This window comes from Canis lupus, chromosome 32 (assembly GCF_011100685.1).
Source record: "Canis lupus familiaris isolate Mischka breed German Shepherd chromosome 32, alternate assembly UU_Cfam_GSD_1.0, whole genome shotgun sequence".
Lineage (NCBI taxonomy): Eukaryota > Metazoa > Chordata > Mammalia > Carnivora > Canidae > Canis > Canis lupus.
Window position 1 is genome coordinate 33146128 of NC_049253.1, and position 25736 is coordinate 33171863.

General features: G+C 39.6%; 2 protein-coding genes and 1 long non-coding RNA gene across 19 annotated transcripts in view; 2 read left to right on the forward strand and 1 right to left on the reverse strand.

Annotated features, from left to right (window-relative positions):
- THAP9 (THAP domain containing 9) overlaps positions 1-7252 on the reverse strand; it is a 23658-nt gene extending 16406 nt beyond the window's left edge. Inside the window, exons 1-2 of one of the 2 annotated variants that reach the window (XM_038582261.1) lie at positions 7041-7252; positions 1099-1294 (exon numbers count right to left, since the gene is read on the reverse strand). In XM_038582261.1, coding sequence (XP_038438189.1) covers positions 1099-1294; positions 7041-7120 — 276 coding nt within the window. In that variant the 5' untranslated portion in view covers positions 7121-7252. The remainder of the gene's footprint in view (positions 1-1098; positions 1295-7040) is intronic. The other variant, XM_038582262.1, reaches the window with a different exon arrangement.
- LOC102154096 lies at positions 6964-16160 on the forward strand. 6 transcript variants are annotated; one of them, XR_005382901.1, is made up of 6 exons: positions 6964-7880; positions 8212-8293; positions 10112-10185; positions 12756-12863; positions 13782-13854; positions 14616-16160. It is a non-coding gene; the product is annotated as an uncharacterized LOC102154096 (long non-coding RNA). The 6 variants fall into 6 exon arrangements; XR_005382898.1 differs by having other exon boundaries at positions 14644-16160; XR_005382897.1 differs by having other exon boundaries at positions 6965-7880; positions 14880-16160.
- A 2112-nt stretch (positions 16161-18272) lies between these two features.
- Positions 18273-25736, forward strand: part of SEC31A (SEC31 homolog A, COPII coat complex component) — an 80230-nt gene continuing 72766 nt past the window's right edge. For all 11 annotated transcript variants that reach the window (XM_038582271.1, XM_038582273.1, XM_038582274.1 and 8 more), the window contains exon 1: positions 18273-18417. The gene's annotated coding sequence lies outside the window, so the exon portion shown is untranslated. The remainder of the gene's footprint in view (positions 18418-25736) is intronic.

A 25736-nucleotide genomic window follows, 5' to 3' on the forward strand; every position in this document is an offset into this window, starting at 1 on the left:
TCATCTCTACAGAAATAGTAACCTGATGCTGAAAGTTAACACGATGCTGAAAGTGTCTGAAATGGTAATGGTAACAACAGAAAGGTGGCAATTTGGGAAGGCTTCGTGGTAATGAGTTTTGAATAGTTTTTTAAAGGAGCAATCACATGACTTATTTTTTGCAAAAAGGCAGGCATAGTAGACAGAGCACGGGCTTTGGAATTAAGACTGAACTGGGTTTGAATCCTGACTTCCTCATTTAGTAGCTGTCACTAAATCCATCAGCTCCTCATTTGTAAAATGTGGATAATAATACAGAGTTGTTTTAAGGATAAAATAAGATGACTTATGTAAATCTCCTGGCACAATGGCCTGGACCACTGTAGGTCTCAATAAATAATGACTATTATTGATTTTACACAAAAGCATGAAAGCAAGTCAATTTATCAGATATACAGTAGTTTGAAAGAATTTGAGAAAAGAATACAGTAGTTTGAAAAGAGAATTCAGAGCAGTTAGAAATGCACGCATCAGGATGGAAGAGGTAGATGACTACAGCCTGTGCAGACGTGATGAGCCATGTACAAGAAGGTGGCCAAGAGATAAAAGGAGAACACGGAAACAGAAGAAATCTCAGGATGTAACACCAATACTGGTGACTGACTCACAGAAAGCCCTCTCTTTTCCATATATACCTCTCTATATGGATGCTAATAATTAGGTATATTTTTGGTCAAGGTCAGTAACATCACTGGGAGGAGCCCCCAAAAAGGTGTAATTTCTAGGTATTCTGGAACCTGTCTTACACAGCCTGAATTCTAAGGTATCTACTAGTTGATTCTTGCAATCAGTTTAGTAATCTTTATTGTGTGTCTTGACAATTATTTGCATTTTATATACCTAATTTTTTTTACAAAATTCCAATATTCCATGTAGATTTTTTAAAAAAATGAAAAATGAGTTTTCTAAGCATTTAAAATCTATTATTGGATTTATTTTAAGAATTTTAAGACTTAGGATTTCTTCTTAAATCTCTGTAAATTCTAGCTCTAATGTGAGGTATCTTGGTTTTTAAAGGCTCTGTAGAATTTAATTCTGTATGTACCTAGAGTTAAGTACCTTGTATAGAGAAACAGAAGGCACAGCTCCTTTTTTCAGCTTTCTTCTTATGCCATATGACTCAAAGTCACTTTCTTGAAAATGTTTGGAACATAGTATAGCACCTGGTCCTGGGATCCAAATCTTTTTGCTTCTGGGGTCCACACGATTAACAGCCCTGATCCATTTTGAGCGCTGTATGGTATCAGTTGGAAATCTACAGCAATCATATTAAAGTTCCATTAACATGAAATTATAGTAATACTACAGTATTTATTACATAAATCCATTTATTTAACTGCTTTATATAAACATCAAGTCTAGTTAAACTTACTTAATTTGATTTCATTTTTTTCAAAGTTCTTTGATTTTTTTTTAATCCAAGAGTTCTGATTTCATTTGCTTCAATTTGTACAAGGGCAATTCTCATATTAAGTATCCTACCACACTTTGTCTTCACTGCCTACACTTAACAGAATCTAAAGCAGATTCTGACATAGTCTTTAAACTATGTCCCTGGATTCTTTGCTCCTCCTCCTCTTAAAAGATGGAGCTGACTCTCCCCTTGAGTGTGGGCTAGAGATAGTGATTTGTTTCTAAGAAATAAAAAAAGCAGGAGTGGCAATGGGCAATAGACTAGATAATAAAAGCACTTGTTCCCTCTATCGAATGATTTTTCTCTGAGCAGAGCTTCTCTGCCATGTCATAAGCAGTCCTATAGAGATATAGGTCTACTTGGCAAGAAACAGGCTTCCAGTCAAAGGCTATGTTGAGTGAGCTTTCTGAAAGCACACCCTTCAGTCTCATCAAATGTTCAGAAGATTCTAGTATCGGCTAACATTTTACTGCAATCTTATGAGACACCCTTTAACACCCAGTTAATCCGCTCCTGAATTCCTACCCTCAGAATTTGTGAGATAACATTTCCACTGCATTTTTTAAAAAATTTGTCACTAAGCAGTAGAAAAACAAGTACATTTCCCATACTTGATTTTCCTCTCTTGTTTTGAAAGGCACCACTTTTTCCTAGCCTTGAATATAAAAATTACCTTGTATTTCTCTATTTTTAAGCCCATACTACTATGTTTAGAAATTGGGGAGAAAAAAAACTTACAAAATTAATATAATGAAACTCACAAAACTACTCTTTCTGCGCCCTCCTTCCTTGATTTATCTCGGGGACAGACCTAGGTAGCTGTGTGATTTATATATATATATATATATATATATATATATTTTTTTTTTTTTACTTAGGTTTTAAGGTATATAATTGTTAGAAACTGAAACTAGTGAAATTTTTAAATTTCTCAACTCATTGTTAGGGAAATAATGTAGCAGTAAGGTAAAACACAATTTTGAGATGTTCTCTCAATCACCTTGAGAAAAAACACTGAATTGGAAAACCTGTATTTAAGCTTCAATTACCTTTTATCAGCCACATGGTATAGATACATTTCTCAATCTTTGAGCCCCCTCACAGGGTTGTTAAGAGTGTACAAGGCAGCAAATCCATTCAAAACCTTTTGTAAACGGTAAAGTACTACCTGGAATTTGTGCTTTCCTAGGAAACACTTCCACTTTCAGGACTTTCATTTTATTGTTCCAGAAAGATGATGCTACTTGATCAAGAGGAAATTATTTTTCTCATAAGGGTGAGGCAAATCCATCTCTTTTCACAGAGTTCTTTTCTTAACTAATGGCACATGTTAATGAGGCATCTTTTCCAGAGTCGGGGTGTAGTCTCTAACTATGGTAAAGGACAGTAAAAAGGTGGCTAGTCCACCAAGTTATATCATATAGCCTGATCCTCAGATGCAGTTTCCCACCTGGCATGCCTGCTGACCACAGCCATCAATCCCCTTAGTCCATGGAATGGCCTGGGCCACCTGGAGCCCTTGAAGTACAGTCCCAAATAGCTTTGTTAGTTTGCCCCAAAGTATTAAATATTTCCTATGTGTAAAACATTAAAGGGTTGGGATAATAGTGTAGTCTAACCAGCATGACTAATTTGAATTCTGAACAAAATTATATTGGTAATAAGAATTGACGCTACTTTTAAAGCATTCACCTTGAGCCATATATATATGTTTAAAGTTTATTTAAGTAATTTCGACACCCAACGTAGGTGGGTGGCTCAAATTCACAATCCGAAATCAAGAGCTGCCCACTCTTCCAACTGAGCTAGCCAGGCACCCAGGTGTGTGTTTTGAAAACTTAGTTTTAGTCTTACAAAAGTTCTGCACAAAAGGTTTTTATCCTTTCAAAAAGATGAAACCAAGACCAGAGCTAAGCATAGCTACCACTAAATAGTACTTGAAATTGGAATTCATGTCTCCCTATTCTAAAGCCACCTCTGGCAAAAGAAAAGTCCCAAACCAATCATCATCTCATGTATAGAATAATGAATTCGGTAAATCAATACAGAATCCATTTTCTCTCTCCCATTGACTATGCCTTTTTTACACTGCTGGCAGAAATGTATCTTTGGCTCCCTGCATATATTTTCCAGAAAACTGGCTAACAAAATCCTTTCTACGGTGGTAATCTCTGAGGAGAGAGAGAAAGAATTGAGGGGTAACACTTGAACTATATCTGTAACTTAATTCTCTTTTAAGGGGAAAAAGAAAAAAACTGAAACAAAGCAAAATGTTAGCATCTGCTTAATTCTTCTGATGGGTACATAGGCGTTTGTTATGTATTATTTTTTGCCTGCTAGTATGCTTGAAATGTTTCATAATTAAAAGTCTAAAAATAGAATCCATTACAATTCAGGTAAAAACGCTTCCAAATTATCATACATATAGTTCTTTGGTTATGAAATAAATTGTTCCATTTCTTTACACCAACAAAAAGAGAATGACTCAAAGTGCCACTTTACTTGCCAGTCCCACTTAATATTCAACCATTTATGTGTACCAGTATTCTCATAACAACAGTTTCCACACCTTTAGTCATTTCGACTCATGCGTTTCAGCCACAGCCCCTTGCCTGTGTCCTTGCAATGTAACTCTTGTAATCGGACTTGGAATGCTGGGGGAGGCTTCTGAAGAGATAATACTGGAACAAGAACTGAACAGGAATTTGCCATGCAGAGAGTGGCCACTCCAAGCAGATACAGTAACACAAAGATATAAAATAACTACTTGGATCTTACTGGTTCATAAAGCATTAAAAAATAAGTTAATTTGGAGGCTGGAGAGGGTTAAAGGAGAGCGTAGAGGTAGCTGGTACTTGGTACAGATGGGCTGGAGGGATAGCTAGAGGCCAGATGATAATAGATCTTGTATGCTGTAGTATGTTTAGGATCCATCCCTCCGGTCAGTGGCCTCCAGAGGAATATGCACTCATCTACTGAGATTTGAAGAAATTAGATTTTTATAATTTTTTTGCCATCCTTTAATTTTTGTGTTCCATAGTATATATTAGTACGTCGCTTCATGTATGTAACTTATAAATCGCCGTGCATATATCAGGGACATGTACTCAAATTTCTTTGTGGAGAGGGTTCTGTCATCAGTAAGTTTGAAGATGATGTCTTTGGGCAATGTTAAGTTGACAAATGTTGACAAATACTACCTTGTGCTAGGACTAACACCATAGTATTCTAACTCATCTTCTTCTCATTTCTCCTACCTTCTTTACAACTTCCTAGGTATAGGAAGACAAAGATGATTCCCTCCCATTCATACATAAGGACATGTGTTTCATTCAGCACAGAAATATAGAGGGAATGTAATTCCAGTTTTGGAAGAGAGGTATAGGAGGAAAGGCTTTGCAGAGGAGCTTGGACTGTATTTCATGCATTGAAAAGCCCGGATTAAAATCCTTCCTTTAGGGATCCCTGGGTGGCTCAGCGGTTGAGCGCCTCCCTTCCGCTCAGGATGTAGTTCGGGATCGAGTCCCACACGGGGCTCCCTGTGAGGAGCCTGCTTCTCCCTCTATGTCTCTGCCTCTCTGTGTATCTCACGAATAAATAAATAAATCTTAAAAAAACAAATCCTTCCTTCAGGGAACCAGCATAAAATTTGCATTTTTAGAAAAATCATTTCCAGGAATCAGGACAATGGAATGAATGGGGAATCAATCAGACTGAAAGACTCACAGCAGACTCTTGTAATAATTGCATCACCTTCCTTTCTTAAAATTAAGCAGGTCTTATTTTGGTCCTCAATAAGTAAAATAAATAAAAGCAGTATAAGAACTCCTCCTCATTTAAGAATCTAAGAAGGCACAGGAAAAGGAAAAGCAGGGTAGCAAAAAAATTGAAAAAAAAATTAGAGAAAAAGGAAATAAGCTGGGACAGAGTGTCAATAAAGCCAATGGAGGTTAAAGTTTCATGGGGTAGTCGATACAACTAAAAGTTAAAGACGTCAAGAGAAGGGTTTAGAAGTGCTCGCTTAGATTTGGCAGGATTACCGGTGACCCTTTGTTAGTGCATTAGAGCAGTAGTGACAGATATCTGGCAACAATAAGTTGAAAAGTCAATAGGACTTAGGTAAATAGGTTATGTTCCTGTTTTGAGGAGCCTGGCTAGAGGGAAGAAGCCGTAGGCTAGCGCAGAGGAGTACAGAAGCTCGAGTTTGTGTGTCTGTTTAGAAATGAAAGTAATGTGAGCGTGCTCACTGTCTTAGGCAAGTAATCAGTAGCTGGAGCAGTTTATTAAAATAAAGAGAAGAGGAACAGGGATGCCTGGGTGGCTCAGAGGTTGAGCGTCTGCTTTGGGCTGAGGGTGAGATCCCGGGGTCTGGGGATTGAGTCCCACCCACCTCGGGCTCCCTGCGATGAATCTGCCTTCTCCCTCTGCCTGTGTCTCTGCCTCTCTGTGTGCGTGTGTGTGTCTCTCTCTCTCAAGAACAAATAAGTTATTTTTTTAAAAAAAGAGAACAGGAACATATTAGTTGGGGGAGGGAATCCCAAAGGAGAAAAAGATACAATCACAACAGCTTAAGTGGAGGAGGAATCAACTCTATTTAAAAAAAACAAAAAAAAAACAATGACTACAAAAGGCCTACCACACCTAGTAGAAACTCCTTAACCTTTTCTTTGTAAATGTCTTTAAACTATTTTCCACTCCTCTATCAGGTATCTCTGTGCTTCCCACGCCTTTACGTTTTCCCATGCTGTTCCTATTGAGTGCTATCTTCCTCCTGCTCCCGAAAAAGCTCAGGGTCCACTTCAAATACCACCTGTCCCATAAAACTCTTTTTGATTTTCCCATAAAAGTCCCTTGGCAATGGTTTTAACTCTCTTCATCTCCTATCACTTTAGTAGACTACCTTTTTCAAGTACATTTTTGTGAGAACGTCTTACCCGCTTTCTTACTTCCCACCGCGCCTTGAACTTTGATTTGAATGACATATATACGTATTACGAACACACACGGACACCACAGAAGTACTACGCAGACGTGGGTTCAAATGAGACTGGTCTGAAAATCGGTCCCACACTTAAGCCAAATGAGAACTTCCCTGCCACGACGAGATCCAGCCAGAACGGGACCCGCCTCCTAGAGCTCAGCCACTACTACTGAATAACCTGCAATGACGGGCGTTCTGGTGAAAACTCATCTACGCTCACGCTCACGCTCACGAGCAAGCCGCACAGTCTGAGGGAACCGAACACCTGCCGCAGCTCTCCCCCAAATGCCTCTCCCTTCCCGTCTCCTCACGTTAAATGAGAAGACGACCGAAAGGAAGGAAGCACGACTCGCTTTCGAATAACCCTCGCTAAAAGCCACCAGGCAACCGGCAGGCAACGAGAAAGAATCAGCCACTTAGACGCAAACCCTACGCGGGAAGAGCAAGAAACACCCGAACTCTCCAACTTCCCACGTTCCTTTCCCCCACGCTACGCACGTCACGTCACGTCACGTCAACGGCGCGACGCGCGCCCGGCCCCGCCCCACCCCGGCCTACTGCCCGCCTGGCTGCGCCGGGAGTTAGCCGGAGGCTGCTCTCACGCACTGGTGAAAGGAGAGGCCGCGCTCCCGGCTCAGCACGGTGTCCCGGGTGCTGCAGCCCACTGCCGAGCAACTTCGGGTCATCTTCTTGCTACGTGGGGCTCCACTGTGGGTATCCCTGCGACAGCATTAATCGCGACAAGTTTAGCTCCGCCCGTGGACTCGGCGGCTACGACCTTTATTTGTCGGAAAAGGCGGGTTCTTAAGGCGCAAGACTCCTACCCTCCCTCTTCGTGGGCGCTGCGCTTGACGCCGTAGCCAATCACGGGCCACGTCGCGTCGCCGCAGCCAATCGGAAAAGCGTGGGGCTCGAAGACGAGCGCTTGACGGCTCCTCCCTCTGGGTTCGAGGGTGGTGAGTGGGGTTTAGTCGCTGATGGGCTCCTTTTCCTCCCGTTTCAACCCGGTCTGGCTACATCCGATGCCATCGGGATTCTCGTGAGGCCGAACTTGAGGACGCAAAGCGGAGAGGCGGCAGCGACGTTGAGGCGAAGCCAGCGGCACGCGCTTAGGTCTCCGGTGCGAATTCTGAAAGTGACGACGATATGGCTGGAGGAAGAGTTGGGACGGAGAGGGATAATAAACGCGGTGCCGTAGGAATAGTGAAGACAAAATCGGGCCTCAAAACAAATTATCTGCTGAGAGGCCTATCAACTCCTTGCATTTTATTTGGTAGCTCCCTGATGTGGAGATAACATAGGGGCTGTTGGTATCGTTGGCCTGAGGTAAGCCACCCCGGCGGAGCTTGAATGAGAGACTAGGCTACGTCGACGTTTAGTTCAACGAACCCTCTTCTACAAGGGAGGGAATTTGTCACTATGCGGGGGAATTAAGAAGGAAGTAAGGTAAGGTCCCTGGGGCTGTTGGCGGCAGCACTGGGAGGAGCAGGAGGGGAGAGACAATGAAATGATTTTGGTTGGGGTGTGGGGCATCATGGAAAACTTCAAGGAGTGACAGGGCCGTAGAACGATGTCTTGTGTATATTTACGGCATGAGCTACCGATTTTAGTGGAAGAGACAAATTGGGGCCAACGTAGGGCGTAGTTTCTATTTCGTGTCTTTCAAGAGATGCTTAACATATTAAGTGGCTGCTTTCTCTTCCACTTTGTTGGAGTCCATTAAGGAAACAACAGTTTGTACTTTTCGTTCAACTTTTTCATTTCCTTCTCCCAACAGGCAAGAACGATCGCAGCATTTCCAAGACATTGCTTCTTTTTTTTTTTCCCTTTTTGTTCCTTTATCCAAATTCCAGCCAAAGGTATTACTTATTCACATCTACTTTTCCATTATAATATGCTCCTATTTTGTTTGAACGAAATTAACAGCTTTTGTGTGTGTAGTTTTCTGGAAGTCACATGGCCTAAGGATAGTACTGAATTTGACGGAAAATTGATCCGTACTTCATTTTTTTTTTCTTCGCACTTCATTTTTTTAATTGCGAAAAGATGTTCCACTGTATGGATATACTGCCATGATTTTATTTATCCATTCATCAATGGAACATTTGGGTTGTCTCCGTTCTGGGGGAATGTTTATGCCATAAACAATAATGCACAAGTTTGTGTGTGGACATATGTTTTCATTTCTTTTGAGTATATACCTCAGGGTAGATTGCTGGATCATATACTTAATTATGTTTAAACTCTTGAGGAAATGACATACTTTTTCCAAAGTGGCTGGACCATTTTACATTCTCACTAGCAGTGGATGAGGGTTCCCTTTTCTTCATGTTCCTGAGAGTGTGAGGTGGTACTTCATTGTGGTGTTGCCTGATTTTTAAGGACTTAGGGTTTGTAGGGAACCTGCTAGAGGATGTTCTTTGAGTGTAGAGACAGTGTTTAAGGTGAATTTGTCTTTTCAGTCTGTGGCACACCAATAGATAACATGTTTCTACTCTAATGTCATATGTATTCCTGAAAGATAATTTATATTTAGAAAAATTGTGCATCTGAAAAAAGCAGTGCTTGTAGGAAGAAAAAAGTTAGCATTGACTATTCAAAATCTATGCAGTTTGATAATCTCTAAAAGAGTGACAAGTACCTGGGGAAGAACTCCTACGCCTTCCTCCGACCCCTTTAAATGTTAAATTCAGTGGAGATTGCTGTAAGGTATATTATATTAGAACAGGGTTGGTGGATGCTAGATGTTATAGATATCGAAGTGGAGCTCTGAGCTAATGGGCTGCTAAATGGTATAACCTGTTCAGGGTGGGTGGGTGCAGCTAGGGAGGGAGCCCCAGGTGCAGGCTCTCATTTTTCTTTGTCTTTTTTTAGATTTTTTTTTTAATTTATTCATTTATGAGAGACACAGAGAGAGAGAGAGGCAGAGACACAGGCAGAGAGAGAAGCAGGCTCCATGCAGGGAGCCCGATGTGGGACTTGATCCCGGGACTCCAGGATCACGCCCTGGGCCAAAGACAGGCACCCCAACCACTGAGCTACCCAGAGGTCCCATCATTTTTCATTTTCTTATGTTAGAGTTGAAAGTACCCCTGTTGCTAATTCGGTATCACTGTTAGGAGGAATAGAAGTCTTTTCTGCTTAATTGGATTCCAGATACTGTGGCTATCTAGGAAAGATGAAACTGTGGCTCTCACATTATTCTGAAGGCATTCTTGTAATTATTAATTACAAGCAAGTTACTGAAAATTGCTCTGCTGCAAAAACAGATTTACTTTAATGGTGTAGACTGATTAAATGAAAAACTTTATGGGAGCCACAAGGGGTCACCGCCCTAGGTATTCTTAGTATACTTCTGGATAAGGAAATATGCAATCCTTCATAAGTGCACCTTTTTTTTTGAGTTGTATTTATGTATCTTTATATTTGTTTATAACTTTTACATTTTTGTTGCTCTTTTTTACTGTTTTACTGGGTGACTTTGAGGTTCTCAATTTGATCATTTGATTATCTTTGCTTCCTCCAATAACTTCATATCCAGTGATTAAACCTTTTCACTGCTGTTCACATAATGAACCGTTGTGATTATTGAATATATAAATGAGGATATGTAAGCTGTGTTAAAGAAGGCATTGGCAATTGTGCAACCTAATTTAAAAGAAAATATCTCTTTTCAGGAATTACATTCTTGGAGATGTTGGGAAAAGATTCCTCAGCCTTGGAAGATAATTACTCCAAATATACAGGGGAGGTAGTATATCTTTCTGTTTTAAATGTATTAAGTATCTTGGAACAATAGTAGTGAGTTAGAAATGGAGTATTGTCCAACTAAAGATTTATGAAGGCTTTGGTGAAATCTACTTCCTGTTAGGGAATCTCATTAATTCAGTAGCTTGGGAGGAAAAGTAACAGCTAATGGTTATTAAACCATTACAGATCAAGCTTTGTATTAAGCATTTTATATACAGTATAGTTTTTATAAACAATGTTTACTTCTCAAAACAACCCTATGAAAGTAAGTAAACTTTTTTTTTTAATTTGAGAAAGAGCATGGTGGGGGACACTGAGGGAGAAGCAAACTCCCTGCTGAGCAGGGAGCCTGACTCATGGCTCCATCTCAGGACCCTGAGATCATGACCTGAGCTGACGGCAGACACTTAAGCAACTGAGCTACCCTGCACCTCAAAAGCAAATAGACTTTTTGCTTTCTAGGACTGGTGTCTTCCTTGTTAAACACTTACCCTTCTGTCAGATTCTTAGCTAGTTCTGCTGGAACCCTTGTTGCCCTCATATGTTAAGATGTATTTCTAGTAATTGACTTACATTCTTTTTCATCCTTTTTCAGTTCAGAAAGCCATGTGGTTTTGAAATTATTGGTGACCAGCTGTAAAAAAACTGTTCTGAATCTAATCCTTTCCTCAAAATTAAAGATCTTGGGCAGCCCTAGTGGCGCAGCGGTTTAGCGCCGCCTACAGCCCAGGGTGTGATCCTGGAGACCCGGGATCCAGTCCCACATTGGGCTCCCTGCATGGAGCTTGCTTCTCTGCCTGTGTCTCTGCCTTTTGCTCTCGCTCTATGTCTCTCATGAATAAATAAAATAAAATCTTTAAAAAATTAAAAAAATTAAAGATCTTTTTAGATAATTCGTAAGTTGTACATTTTACTTTATTTTTTAAGATTTATTTTTATTTATTTATTTATTTATTTATTTATCTATTTATTTATTTATTTATTTTTAAGATTTTATTTATTTATTTATTCATGACAGAGAGAGAGAGAGAGCCAGAGACACACAGGCAGAGGGAGAAGCAGGCTCCATGCAGGGATCCCGACACCGGACTCAATCCCAGATCTCCAGAATCACACCCCGGACTGAAGGTGGCGCTAAACCGCTGGGCCACCAGAGCTGCCCAAGATTTATTATTTATTCTAGAGAGATCGCAAGAGCAAAGCAGGGGCAGACTGCACTGAGCAGGGAGCCCAACTCCGGGCTCATTCAGTCCCAGGTTTCTGAGATTATGATCTGAGTGAAAATGAAGAGTCAGCCAGGCATCCTTGCATTTTACTTTTTGAATGTGGATTGTGGCTCTCTGTATTATTTACTGTTATGTAAAAATTATCCCAAACTTAGTTTGCAACAATAAAGACTTATCTTAGAGGGGGAGGAGGGCAAAGCAGAGAGGCATCAGTTTCCAGACTGACTTAATAAGCCTCAATTCCTTGATGGTTGTTGGCTAAAGACTTCAGTTCTGGGACGCCTGGATGGCTCAGTGGTTGAGGATTTGCCTTTAGCTCAGGTTGTGATCCCGGGTTCCTAGAATCAAGTTCCGCATCAGGCTCCCCAGAGGGAGCCTGCTTCTCCCTTTGTGTCTCTTATGAATAAATAAAATCTTTGAGTAAATAGATAAAGACTTAGGTTGTTCACCATGTGAACATAGGCTGCCTGAGTATCCCCACAACATGACAACTGGCTTTGCCCAGAGGGAATGATCCAAAAGAGATATGCCAAGACAGCATGTAAGTAGGCACATAAAAGGATGTAAATACCAAAGGTGGGGATTGTTAGGGATCATCCTAAAGATTGACTACTACACTTTTTTTTTTAACCACTTCAATTTATTGAATCGATCCTCTCCTCTGGTCAGATAATTAGGAGTGTACGTATCCAAGTAAATGCTCTCTTTTCTAAGGTGTATAGTTGCGTGCCTGTGCATATATAGATTCCATAAGTGATGCTACATTTCTTTTGGAAATTTTCTAGGGAGTATGTAAGACTCATTTTATAGCTAGAGAATACTCTATCTTGATTATATTTTTTCTTGTACCCATTTCCCCTCTCCCAATTACTCCTAGGTGGAAGTGGTTAGACAAGCTGGAAGCAGATTATAGATAAAAATTGAGAATTTTGCTTAGGGTGCAGACTGACGTGGAATGGTTGAAATTTCTGTTTCTGGGCAGCCCCGGTGGCTCAGAGGTTTAGCGCTGCCTTCAGCTCGGGGCATGATCCTGGAGACCTGGGATCGAGTCCCACGTTGGGCTCCCTGCATGGGGCCTGCTTCTCCCTCTGCCTGTGTCTCAGCCTCTCTCTGTGTCTCTCATGAATAAATTAATAAAATCTTTAAAAAAATAAAATAAAAATTCTGTTTCCAGTTTTTCAAGGAATGTAGTCCAGTTACTTAAAGGCGCAGAAATATTTGACATAGGATGGAATAAAGGTATAAATATGCAGTAGCAGCTTTAAAGCAATTTGTCCTTTTCCTCGAAAGCTTGATATTTATCCAATATGGTAAGTAGTCTTTTTCTTTCTTTTTTTATAAGTAGACTCCACACCCAGTGTGGAGACAAACACAGAGCTTGAACTCACGACCCTGAGATCAACGCCTGAGCTAAGAAGAGTCAGATACTTAACCCACTGAGCCATCCAGGCAGGTACCCCATACTTTTTCTTTCTGTTGATCCCCTCCCCCCATGGTCTTCTGTCTCTCTTAATGAATAAAATATAGACTTTGCTAAGCAATCAGAATGCCCCTAATTGGCAGGATTCTAATTAGTGCCTGAGATTTGTAATTTTTTGAGCTGCCTTTTCCCTTTATCCCTGCTTAAAAGTTATTTCTTAGGAGTGACAGCTGTGCCCCTTTTCCTTTAAAGTTTAATTGCTTCTGATTATTAGAAACCTTGACTATTAACAAGCATTACATATAAAACAAGATATACTCAGTTTTGGAATGTATTTAAGTTATGATTACCCTTTCCATGTCAAACTTTTTTTTTTTTTTTTAAGATTTTATTTATGTATTCATGAGAGAGACCAGAGAGGCAGAGAGACATAGGCAGAGAGAGAAGCAGGCTCCTCGCAGGTAGCCTGATGCAGGACTTGATCCTGTATCCCAGGATCATGCCCTGAGCCGAAGGCAGACACTCAACCACTGAGCCATCCAGGCGTCCCTCCATGTCAAACTTAACGTTGAGAAGACATTTCTAAATTAGTGTAAGGTAATCTTATACAAAGTAGATAGATAATGCACTTGAAATTATCTTTGGTATGAGTTTTTTCCCAATCACAGTAAAATTGGGGAATTTATGATAATTAAAATTTAAAGAAATGTGCATTATGTGTTCTATAGAAAGGGCTAAACCGTGAAAACCTTATGATTACAGCTTAAGTTGAAAATAGGAAAAAAAATACAAATGTCCAATGATTAAACTTTTTCCACTGCTGTTCACATCATGATTTGTTGTGATTAATGTATGTGGATGAGGACATAATGGAAAAAGAAAATCATAGTGGGAGAAGAAAAGCACAGATGTAGTTTTTGTATGTTGATTTAATAATGTTTTTCCTTTTAGAAATGAAATTGAAGGGCGGTTTTCTTAACATCACGTGTCAGATTTGATAAACAGTGAACATTTTTATAGAAAGGTAAGAGGTTAATTTGATGAACAGAAAATCAGATCTTAGCAAACAGTTGATATTTGAGCATAATGTGAATATCGTACTCAATTTTTTTTTCCTTATGCTTTCAGCTTTCAAAGATGATATAATTTTCTAAATCAATAGATTTGATTCAGGGTAGGCAATTGGTAGCTGGGGTCAGGACTTGTAACCTTGATGGTCATCTTTTCTCAAAAATAATGATGTAATTCAGCCCCTGAAATAGATAGGGGCTATTAGAATATATGAAACTAGATATCATATATTCCAGGGTTTAAGTTTGCTTAACTTTTGGATGTTCTATAAATGACTCTTTAATATGCCAGTGAACATCCATCCTATAACTTAAGCTTTATTCAAGAATAGTAGATACGTACATAGGTAGTCAAAAGCTGGGAATCTCAAATCTAATACCACATTAATCTGTCACTAATTAGGCATGTTGTCTTGGGGTGTTACAAATTTGAGGAATATTAAATAGAAAAATTTTTACAACTACTCAATGTTGATTTAAATTCATTATTTCATAAATTTCTACCAACATAAAATTGATAAAAACTTTTTTTATAGGCCTTAATGAAAATATTTACAAATAAGTGCATTCAAAAACAAAATTAAAAAATTAATGGGATGGATGCTACTGTTACACAGAAGTAAACATAGTGCTGGCTCGTATGGAATAAGTTATATACACATACAGCCTTGTGCCTTGTGAGAATTGTAAAGTTTTATAATCTGGACAATATTAGATTTGTCCAGGACTTTACTCTTTTGCAGAACTCAAGATTATTGAAATGAGGAAAGGGGGCCTAAACTCTGAAAAGGATATCTTTGGACTGTCTGCAAATCCTAATATGAAGAATTTTGTATTACATTGTCTTCAAACATTTTTCCAGCTCCAATGAGTAATTCAGTTTTTGTTTTTTATCTATGGCTAGCTTTGGTTAGTAGTTAGATTGGATTAAAAGTTGGCTGTTCCGTGAACTAATACAAGTTCTTCTTTTTAAATACAGGTAGTCCTTACTTTGCACTGTTTCCAGTTACTTGAAGATCAGTTTTCACAGTTGAGTTAAATAACACCAATCCCTCTACAACATGATTGAAATTTCAGTTACCGCGATAGTAACCAGATTGTTGCATAAGTTTTGCAGATAGCTCTTTATTCCACAAAAGATTATGCATATAAAAGATGGTCAGTAAACACTTATGTCGCTTCTTTCAAAGTCTCTTGGTGGTTGATCACTGAACATCTAATAGTTCACACGCAGAGTAAAGCATGTAGTTATGTTGCCTACTTGTTTCCCAGTGATAAACCCATGTGACAGAATTGGTCAACAAAGATGACTGGGCAGCAAAGAAAAAGTTTTAACACCAGAAATGAAATTGGATGTCATTAGAAGATTTGAAAATGGTGACAGCATAGTGAAGACAAGATAAGACCTGGGCTTACATGAAGCTATAAAATGAACCATCTTTTTAAAGTTCGATGAAGCAAGAACTTTTAGGTAAAATGCTTTAAGATTTTTTAGTTTAAATTATACTAGGAACAGAAAGGCATGTATGGTTGAAATGGAATGTTTACTTCTCCTTTGGATTGAGGACTGTAAAAATAAATCCCAGTCAGTTTGGCTAGTATTCAGGCCAAAGTGTTGAGGTTAGTTGCTGCACTGAAGGAAAATGGTAACTACAAGTAGACTGAAAAAGAACATCTTATTGCCTTCTAATAATAAAGGCTGGTTTCATTGTTTACAAAGTCAGCATGAATTGATTAATGTTCTGCTATCTGGTGAAGCTGCAAGCTCAGAGAAGCATCTGTGAAATTTGCACCCATATTCCAAGAATCACAGGTAGTCTTTGCTTTGCACAGTAGTGCAAGACTACTATGTAAAAACTTCACAAGGTTTGGCTGGAATGCAGTTGGAGTTCTAGAAGATACAGATGACCATGGGAATGTTGACACTGCTGCCAATCAAGAAGTAGTTCTACATATACAGCCAGAAGAATTTAGTGAAGGCGAACATTGTTATAAATGACGAAAGCAGTTGTGTGTTGTAAAGGATCAATATGTTTCAGAGGAAGTGATGGCAGGTGAAAAACCACATTAAAGGAACACTCCTATTTGATGACATTGAATGCATAAATTTTAGAGGCAAATCCAAACTCAGTTGAAAGGAGTATGACAATTTGCCAAGGTGTAGAAAAGATGCTTGCTCCATATTGTAAGTTATATGAGAAGGCAAGCAATATTAAAACTATTCTTGAGACTTTAATAAATAAAATGCTATAATTTTCAATGTTTGTTTTAAATGTTTTAATTTTTATTTTTTAAAGATTTTATTTATTTATTCATGAGAGAGAGACATAGGGAGAGGGAAAAGCAGGCTCCCTGCAGGGAGCCCCATGTGGAACTGGATCTCTGGACCCCAGGATCATGCCCTGAGCCAAAGGCAGACACTCAACCACTGAGCCACTCCAGGTGTCCCTGTTTTAAATATTTTTAATGTGTATAACTAACATCAAGAGAGTTTTTAATGTTTTAATAACTTTCAGGTTTACAGAACAATCATTGTTAATCCCATTAACATTGCTTTTAAGTGTCAGTTTGCATAGTCCAAGTAAGAGCTCCCTGCATTTACACCAAGCTAGGAACTCTAACCAGTTATGAACAGATTAAGTCTAGACACAAATACACTTTACCTTTATGATCACCAGTTACAATGGACATTTTTCACAATGCCTTTGTATGCTACTATGTCAAGGCTTTGAAATTTATAGTACGGTCTCATTTGATTTTGAGTATTAAAGGATTGTAAGTAAAATCCTAATAGGAGTTGGCAAACTTAAAAGGCCATACAGGAAATACTTTAGGCTTTGCAGACTATTATAGTCTCTGTAGCAACTAGTCAACTTTGCCCATGTAGCAGGAAAACAGCCATTGACAATACATAAATCACTGAAAGTGGCTGTGTTCCAGTTATGAAACATTTCATGGAATACCATTCTTAACCTCACAGAGCCTACAAATGGGGATGGGGAGCAGGGAGGTTTGTAGTTTGACTTCTCTAATAGCAACATGTACATTAAATGATACCAAAGAATATAACTACTGCTTGAATCATTGCGTTTTGGTGAAGTTTTTCAAATGAAAACTTTCTCCATACCAATGTATGCTTCTGGGTAGTAGGGGGTCTCTGGAGGTTGGGGCAGTAGGGAGTTTAGTATTGACAAATAATGAGACCACTTTTATTTTTTATAAAGACTATTTATTCATAGAGACAGAGAAAGAGAGGCAGGCTCCATGCAGGGAGCCCGACGTGGGACTCGATCCCAAGTCTCCAAGATCAGGCCCTGGGCCAAAGGTGGCGCTAAAACCACTGCGCCACTGGGGCTGCCCATGAGCCCACTTTTAAGACTTTTTTATTGGTATCTCTAGGCAAACTTGCAGTTAAATAAAAATGGCTTTGTAGAACAGGAGAAATTAGCTACTGTAGCCTAAGTGATGTTTAGTCTATTAATTGTCCTAGAGAAATAAACTTGGCTTTTCAAATTGAACAAGTATAAGACATTAAAAGGTGTTCAAAAAAATGTAGTGGGAGTGCAAACATTCTAATAGTTAGAAGTGAAGGCGCTTTAGAGAAAGCTTGAGGAAAGAGACCTTGATGGGCGTAATAATGGGAAGAGAATTGCTCTAGCAGGAAGACCCGGGTTCAATCCAAGTTCTGATCGTTTACCAAGTGTTTTTCCTCTGGTTTTCCCTTCTTTGCTGCAAAACAATTCCTAAACCAAGAACAACATCCAAGCAATAGATTAATTAGATGCCAGGGTCTGGCAGAGCTAGTGGAGTGCCAGTGACGTACGGGCAAACCTTCGTAGATCTCAAACCGTGCCACACGATGCTAAACTAACCGGGCCACGCCTCTGGAGGAACAAATACGTCCACAACAGACTGACGAGCCCATTTGGCTTTAAAGAAGTTCTCAAAAAAAAAGCAATAATACTGTAGAACCAACTATGCAATTTTAAAAAGCGAATCGCAAATTAGTTACTGCAATTAGGGCCCCGCAGCCCGATTTTCACGCGATTTGTCCGGTGCTGGCAGGGTCGCCGGGTCGCCGGCCGCCGCCGTCTCACAGGACTAGCGCTACGTGGCGTTCTGCGGGCCCGGGCCGTTCTTCAGCCGACCGCTACACCCGGCCAGACTTTTGTTTCTCGCCTACCCCGGTCACCGCACCCTGGCCGTGCACGCCGTCCCTCAGAGCAGGTCTCCAGGCCCCGCCGCGAGCCGGCCCGCCGCCGGCCTTCAGCGCGCACCCAGGCCCGGGACGCCGCCTGCGCCGCTCCCGGAAGTGCCGTGGCAGGCGGCGCGCCTCAGTGGGCCGGGCGAGGCGTCGCTCCCGGAAGCGGCCGGCCGGCTGGGAGGGGCTGCGGCTGCCACGTTGAAGCGGAACGTGGAGGTGGCCCTGGGGCGGGAGGAGGGGCGGCGGCGAATGCTGGGAGAGTCCGACGGACGTCGCGCTAACACAGGAACCGGTCGCCGAGGGTCCCCGCCAGGTGTGTCCGCCTCCCCCCCCCCCCCCCCGTCTTCTTCGCCGGCCCTCGGGCCGTGAGGTAGAGCACCGGCGAAAGCTGGGTGCGCGGCATCGGCCGCCGCGGGTCCCCGCCAGCCTGAGGCCCGGTCTGCGGTGGCGGCGCGCCCCTGGTCTTGGTTTCGGGCCCGTCGGGACAAGCCTGGCGTCACGGCTGCTGCGGGGATCGCGCCGATCCACGTCCGCCAACGTTTCCCCTGCTGAGCAGGAGCTCCCCTGAGGCTTGCGACGGGGGGTCGTGCCGGGCGGGTAACTGGGGTCCGAGGTTAGAAGCCCCTCGCACTCACACCCTTGTGCACAAAGAGGTGCGGGCCCCGAGGCGGAGGGAAGGACGCGAGCCTCGGGATCACTTTGGTTGACTTTATTTAGTTTATGATTTTTTGTTTGTATTTGAACTGTTGCCAGATAAAAGGGTTCATAGGTTTTCAACGGAAGGCTACTGGCATTGAACCGGGATTGGATTATTTTAAGGATAGTCGCCAACCTAAGCCTATATACACCTCGAAGGAAATCTCATTAAGTGTTGTATGTTTTTGCTAATAAGTTATTGTAATGAGAGATTAAATTACAGGGCAGGTGGAAAACGAATAAAAATATGGCATGGGCTTGTGGGCATTATGAACTTTACCAAGCAACTAATTTTATGTAGGTCTTTGTGAAACTGCAGTGATGATCTGTGCTAAATCCTCTCCCCAAAACTGCCTTTTCTAACTACAGAATGCTGAAATTTGACTGTCGCCACTTGTAGCTGTTCAGTAGATAATTAGAGCCTCGCTCTTCTCATACCGACCCTTGTTTTCTGTACATACTGATTGTTCTGGGATTGGCTAAAGTTTACTCACAGGTTTCTAGTGGTTCCTCTGTGCTCTTTGTTTCTTACTGTTTCTTAAACAGCTCTGGGAAAGGTTTGTAGACTAAGAATTTTTGGGTAACTTGAAGTGTTTTTGTAGTTGTGAATTTATGTTATACATGTCCAAAGTTATTTGGGGAATGTGAGATTGGAATGAATTTAGAATTAGACTGCTTAATTTTATATAAGCAGGTTCTTTTTGAAACAATAATATATAATTTATAATAATAACATAAAAGTAGAAAGAAATTAGAAAGAGCAGTGATTCTTGACTTTTTGGAATTCCACTCCCTTTTTAGGATCTGATGAAAGCATTGGATCACCTTCCTAGAAAAATGCACACACACACAGAATTCTCTATATAATTTCATGAGGTTTACAGATCCCAAATTAATTCTTGTCAGGTGATATTATTAAAATTGATTTTTACAGTGTTTTCAGAAATGTTGTCATTCTTAGGTTAATTTCAGGTCAAAAAGTTTTACTTCTTAGATTCTAGATAAATACACCAGCATTTAGTTCAACGCAGTTAGTTCTTTGATTTGATTTTGGTTGAGTGAGATGAGTCTAGAACATCAGTAACAGTAAATAAATACTCTAGAACAAATGTGCCCATCCATGATAAGATACTTGCCCACACAAGATGGATTTTTACCAAATGCAGTGCCAACTAGGGATTTTTTGAGAGTCAGAGTTTGCAATTCTATTAACTCTTCCACTTTTTACTTTCTGAGTTATGAGTCATCTCTATATGTAGCAGTGTAAGTTTGGTATTTTTCAGACAATAGAACTGTTAGGTTTTAGTACTGCTTTACAGAATTAGCAGTTAAAAAACGAGCAAAAAGGAAAAAGCTTCCACTTAATAGCATGCATTTAACTACATGCATGTTGTGGGGAGAAACTTGGGTGAAAAAATAAGTTCTAGACTGGCAAATAAGTTTTCTTCAATAGATGTATTTTTTTTTTAAAAAAAGATTTATTTATTTATTTGAGAGAGAAAGAACACAGAGCAAGCAGTGGAGGAGGAGCAGAGGGAGAGAGAGAATCCCAAGCCACCTCCCCACTCAGCATTGAGCCCTATGTGGGGCTTGATCTCAAGAGATCAAGACCTGAACCAAAACCAAGAGTTGGACACTAACCGACTGAGCCACCCAGGTGCCCCTTCAGTAGAGGTATTCTTGGAGATTCATTGTGATAAACTAAAATTTTAAATTGTGACTTTTGCCATAGCTGATATTTACAAGCATGTATTTACTATGTGCCAGCTACTGTTCTAAGCCCTCTGCGTAATGCCTCATTTAATTCTCACAACTCTTTTTTTTTTTTTTTAAGATTTTATTTATTTATTCATGTCAGAGAGAGGCAGAGACACAGGCAGAGGGAGAAGCAGGCTCCCAGCAAGGAGCCCTATGTGGGACTTGATCCCATGACTCTGGGATCATGCCCTGAGTGGAAGGCAGACACTCAGCCACTGAGCCACCCAGGCGTCCCACAGCAACTCTTCTTATGCAGACTTTTGTTATACTTATTTTACCAAGTGGGTAGCCAAGACACACATAGGTAAAGATACATGCCTTTTAGAGCATATCAGAGCTAGGACAAGGTGGAGCTGGGATTTAAACTGAGGGTATGGCTCCAGACTCCATATCCTAGATTGCTGTGCTATAAATATTGTCTTGTAGATGACATGTGAACAAGCCACTGTCCTAGCAGTTTTATTTTTGTGTTATCATAATGATTTTGTTCTGTGTAAAATAGTCTTAAATAAGTCTGCATAGTGTAAATTCTAATCATATATGATATTGAAAAAAATTGCACAAGGCTTTTGAAGCATGTCATACTTGGGAAGTACACATGGTTTAATCTAAACCTTCAGATTTTCAAGAAAATTAGTTACAACTAAATGATCATTTCTAAGAGAATACACAGGCGGTATTTCCATAGTATTCTTAGTGTTTTGAGAATGATTGCAATGGACAAAATTACTACTCTTTAATTAAATTCAGACCACTTAACATAGCTCCAGGCCATTATTGTAGTGATTTTAAACAACAACAACAACAACAGTTGGTATTGAAGTCTTATGTTCAGTACAACTTAATAAGTGCAACTGCATTTAGTGGAACATTGAGTGCTAAGGACAAGAAATAAGACTTTTATAAATGTTTTGTATTCCCACTTAACCATTTTATGTACTTGTGAATTTGTCTCTCTCTCTTTCAGTAAATGTTACACATTAACTAAGTGTTCATGAATTAGGTAACCTTTAATGTACCTTTGCTCTTAGATATAGTATAGTTCTGTTCAGTTGGGTTTTTTAAAAATATATATAGATATTTTGTTTTCACTTTTAGAAATTATTCTAAAGCATTTTTTTCTAAAGCATTTTTTTAAAACCTCTTTTTCCTTTAATGATACTTTCCCCTATTTTTTAAATAAGAAAACTTAAAGTGATTAAAATTATTTTTCCTTTAAACACTTAAGAATTAAAAAATTAAATGTTTTACCTGAAAGTGATCTTTCCAGCTCATCAGTCTTTTTATATTTCCCTAAATATAAACATTCAAAATAAAACAAGCAAAACTTTTTCTATACCTTACTGTGAGCTAAGCAATTTTGATTCCACAAAGGGTAAAAGTTGTAATATTTAATTGAAAAAAAGACATTAGGGACGCCTGGGTGGCTCAGTGGTTGAGCGTCTGCCTTTGGCTCAGGGCGTGATCCTCAGTCCGAGGTTGGAGTCCCCCATCAGGCTCTCTGCGAGGAGTCTGCTTCTCTCACTGCTTGTGTTTCTGCCTCTCTCTCTCTCTCTCTCTCTCTCTCTCTCATGAATAAATAAATAATCCTTAAAATAAAAAAAGGACATTATTTGTCAAGTTAATGAGACGATGACATAAAACAGGTGGTTATAAAAAGGCAATGGAAAAATATGTAACAGTGTGTACTAATAGAATGTTATAAAGTTTTGTTAAATTAGAATAAGACACTTTATTATAAAATATTTAAAGTGGTCCAAACAGTTAAGAGATAATTTAGATCATTGTGGATTGGATCATTAGGGTACTTCTCTGAAAGTAGCTGGAATTTGAACTTCTTAATAAAAATAGTTGGCTGAGAAAAGAGAGCATTTCATTTAAAGGCTTTTTCGCTTCTTAGAAAATTGAGATTTTCCCTCTTTTTTCAGAACAGCCTTAGGAAACTAGATGTGTAGTTTTCTTGATTAATCTCATGCTTGTAATAATTTTAAAAAATAGCATATTAAAGCCCATGTTAACCTATGTGCTGGACACTGAGTTTGGCCCTATATAAAATACATTATCTCATTTAAACTTCAGAACATCCCATGAGGTAGTGACTCTTATCTTCATTTTACAAATGGGACTTAGGGAGGTTAAACAATGTGTCTAGTGTATCATAATAAGTAGCAGAGCCAATATTCAGATCCAGCATTGACTCCAGAGGCCTATTACTTTTAACCACATGATCGAACCTCCTTAATCCACTTTTGCCTAACCTAGCACAGTTTCTAAAATACATTTCTTCTTTTTAAAGATTTCATTTATTTATTTGAGAGAGAGAGAGAGAGAGCGCATGAGCAGAGGGAGAGGGAGAAGCAGACTCCTGGCTGAATGGGAGCCAAACAGATGTGGGGTGGGGCTCCATCCCAATCATGACCTGAGCCCAAGGCAGATGCATAACTGAAAGAACCACCCAGGTGCCCCCATTTCTTCTTCTCTTAGTGTCCCCATGAATCCTAGTTGCTTTGTTATTATTTCTTCTAAATGTTAGGATGTGTTCTATGATTAAAATACCTGAATTTGTTGGGGTAACAAGAGATTAGACTCTGAAAGTAAACTTCTGAGTTCAAATCTTGGCTCTGGGGGCAGCCCAGGTGGCTCAGTGGTTTAGCGCCTGCCTTCAGCCCAGAGCGTGATCCTGGAGTCCCGGAATCGAGTCCCATGTCAGGTTCCCTGCATGGAGCCTGCTCCTCTGCCTGTGTCTCTGCCTCTCTCCCTCTCTCTCTCTCCCTCTCTCTCTCTCTCTTTCTCTCTCTCTGTCTCTCATGAATAAATAAATAAAATCTTTAAAAACAAAACAGGGGCAGCCCTGGTGGCTCAGCGGTTTGGTGCCACCTTCTGCCCAGGGTATGATCCTGGAGTCCCGGAATCGAGTCCCATGTCAGGTTCCCTGCATGGAGCCTGCTCCTCTGCCTGTGTCTCTGCCTCTCTCCCTCTCTCTCTCTCCCTCTCTCTCTCTCTCTCTCTTTCTCTCTCTCTGTCTCTCATGAATAAATAAATAAAATCTTTAAAAACAAAACAGGGGCAGCCCTGGTGGCTCAGCGGTTTGGTGCCGCCTTCTGCCCAGGGTATGATCCTGGAGACCTGGAATCGAGTCCCATGTCGAGCACCCTGCATGTAACCTGCTTCTCCCTCTGCCTGTGTCTCTGCCTTTCTCTCTCTCTGTATCTCTTATGAATAAATAAATAAGATATTTAAAAAAAATAAAAATAAAAACAAAACAAATCTTGGCTCTGCCCCTCGCTAGCATGTACAAATTATTAATCTTTCTGTGCCTTCATTTTTATTATCTCAAGTATAAACAATTGGAACATGTAAAGCATAGGGCATATTAGACTTAAATAAACTTACATTAGATATACATAGACTTAAGGCTTTCTTAAGGAAGCTATTGGAACATGACCTTCATCCTCTAGAGATGAGTAAGAAAGCTGGCAAAAGAAATGTTGGAGGGCTTTAAATATATTTAACTACAGACCTGAAACTAAAACAAAAGTAGGAATAAAGAAGAAAGAATAAAATGTGTATGTTAAATATCTGATCATGTAGGAATTGGTTATAAAACTTTAAAAAAATAAAAAGTGGAAAGTAGAAAAAAAATTGGAGGTAGAATAAGTTTATGGATTGCCTCATCTGTAATGGCTAGGAGTCAAAGGACAATGTTTAAAGCTGACAAGTCAATTGGTAGAAGTATAAAGATATTCAACAGTACAAAGGTAAACACTGAGAAAGATAATACTGTTGACTATAACTGTAGTACAAGGACAGTAAGATTATGTAAACTAATATCATTAGTGCTCCATAGTAATTACTGTGTAAAGAAATAGAGGATTAATGGTACTAAATAACATTTTTTTTTTAATTTTTATTTATTTATGATAGTCACAGAGAGAGAGAGAAAAGCAGAGACATAGGCAGAGGGAGAAGCAGGCTCCATGCACTGGGAGCCTGACGTGGGATTCGATCCCGGGTCTCCAGGATCGCGCCCTGGGCCAAAGGCAGGCGCTAAACCACTGCGCCACCCAGGAATCCCCTAAATAACATTTTAAACTATAAAGATAGAACCAGAAATACATATTAGAACAAAAATACAATTAATCCTAATTATCAGAATAATTATAAATACACAAATAGGAACAACAGGGAAAGTATTTTTTTTAATTATAAAACTAAACATAGCAAAATAATACAGAACGAAGAGCAACCACATCTGTCAAATCAGGAGAAAATATTATATCAAAATTTTATATGGCCTTATTAGCTAATCTATTAAAAAAATTTTCAAATTGGATCACCAAGAAAAATCTGATTTTTTAAAATTTTTAAAAATTTGTTGCTGTCTTTAAGGCAGCCAGCAAAAAAGTAGTTCAAAAGTTGAAGAGGCGGGCAGCCCCGGGTGGCTCAGCAGTTTAGTGCCACCCTCAGCCCAGGGCCTGGAGACCCGGGATCGAGTGCCACGTCGGGCTCCCTGCATGGAACCTGCTTCTCCCTCTGCCTGTCTCTCTCTCTCTCTCTCTCTCTCTCTCTCTCTCTGTCTTCATGAATAAATAAACTTTTAAAAAAAAGTTGAAAAGGGAAAAATACATATATACATAAAGGCACATCAAAAGTAAGCTAGATATTGGTCTTAATATGAGACAAAGTGGAATTCAGGCCCATGGGATTACTTAAGATGAAGAAGAAAGACTACAAAGCTAAAATGTGTATTTGGCAGTGAATATTTAACATTATGAATATCTGTCAACCATATAACTATGTATTAAATAAAAGTAACTTTAAGGAGGTACCAAGAAAAATAAGTAAAAATGCATTAGTAGTAAGTGACTTTTAACTCAGTGTTCTTGGTCTAGAACAAATCAAATAGAAACACAGTAAGACTGTAGATGACCTAAACAATTAAGTCAATAGGGTAGATTTAATATATATTGAACTTGACCCTGAAAACAGTGTATTCCTTCTTTTTAGATCTCATGAAACATTTACAGAAACTTCTCTATAGGCCCCAAAGGAAACTTCAATAAATTTTTTTTCAATAAATTTTAAAAGGAGAAATAGTATAAAATCACAAGAGTAGAAAGAAGATCCCTTTACTTGCATATTAAATTCAAACAACTATTGGATCAATGGAGAACACAT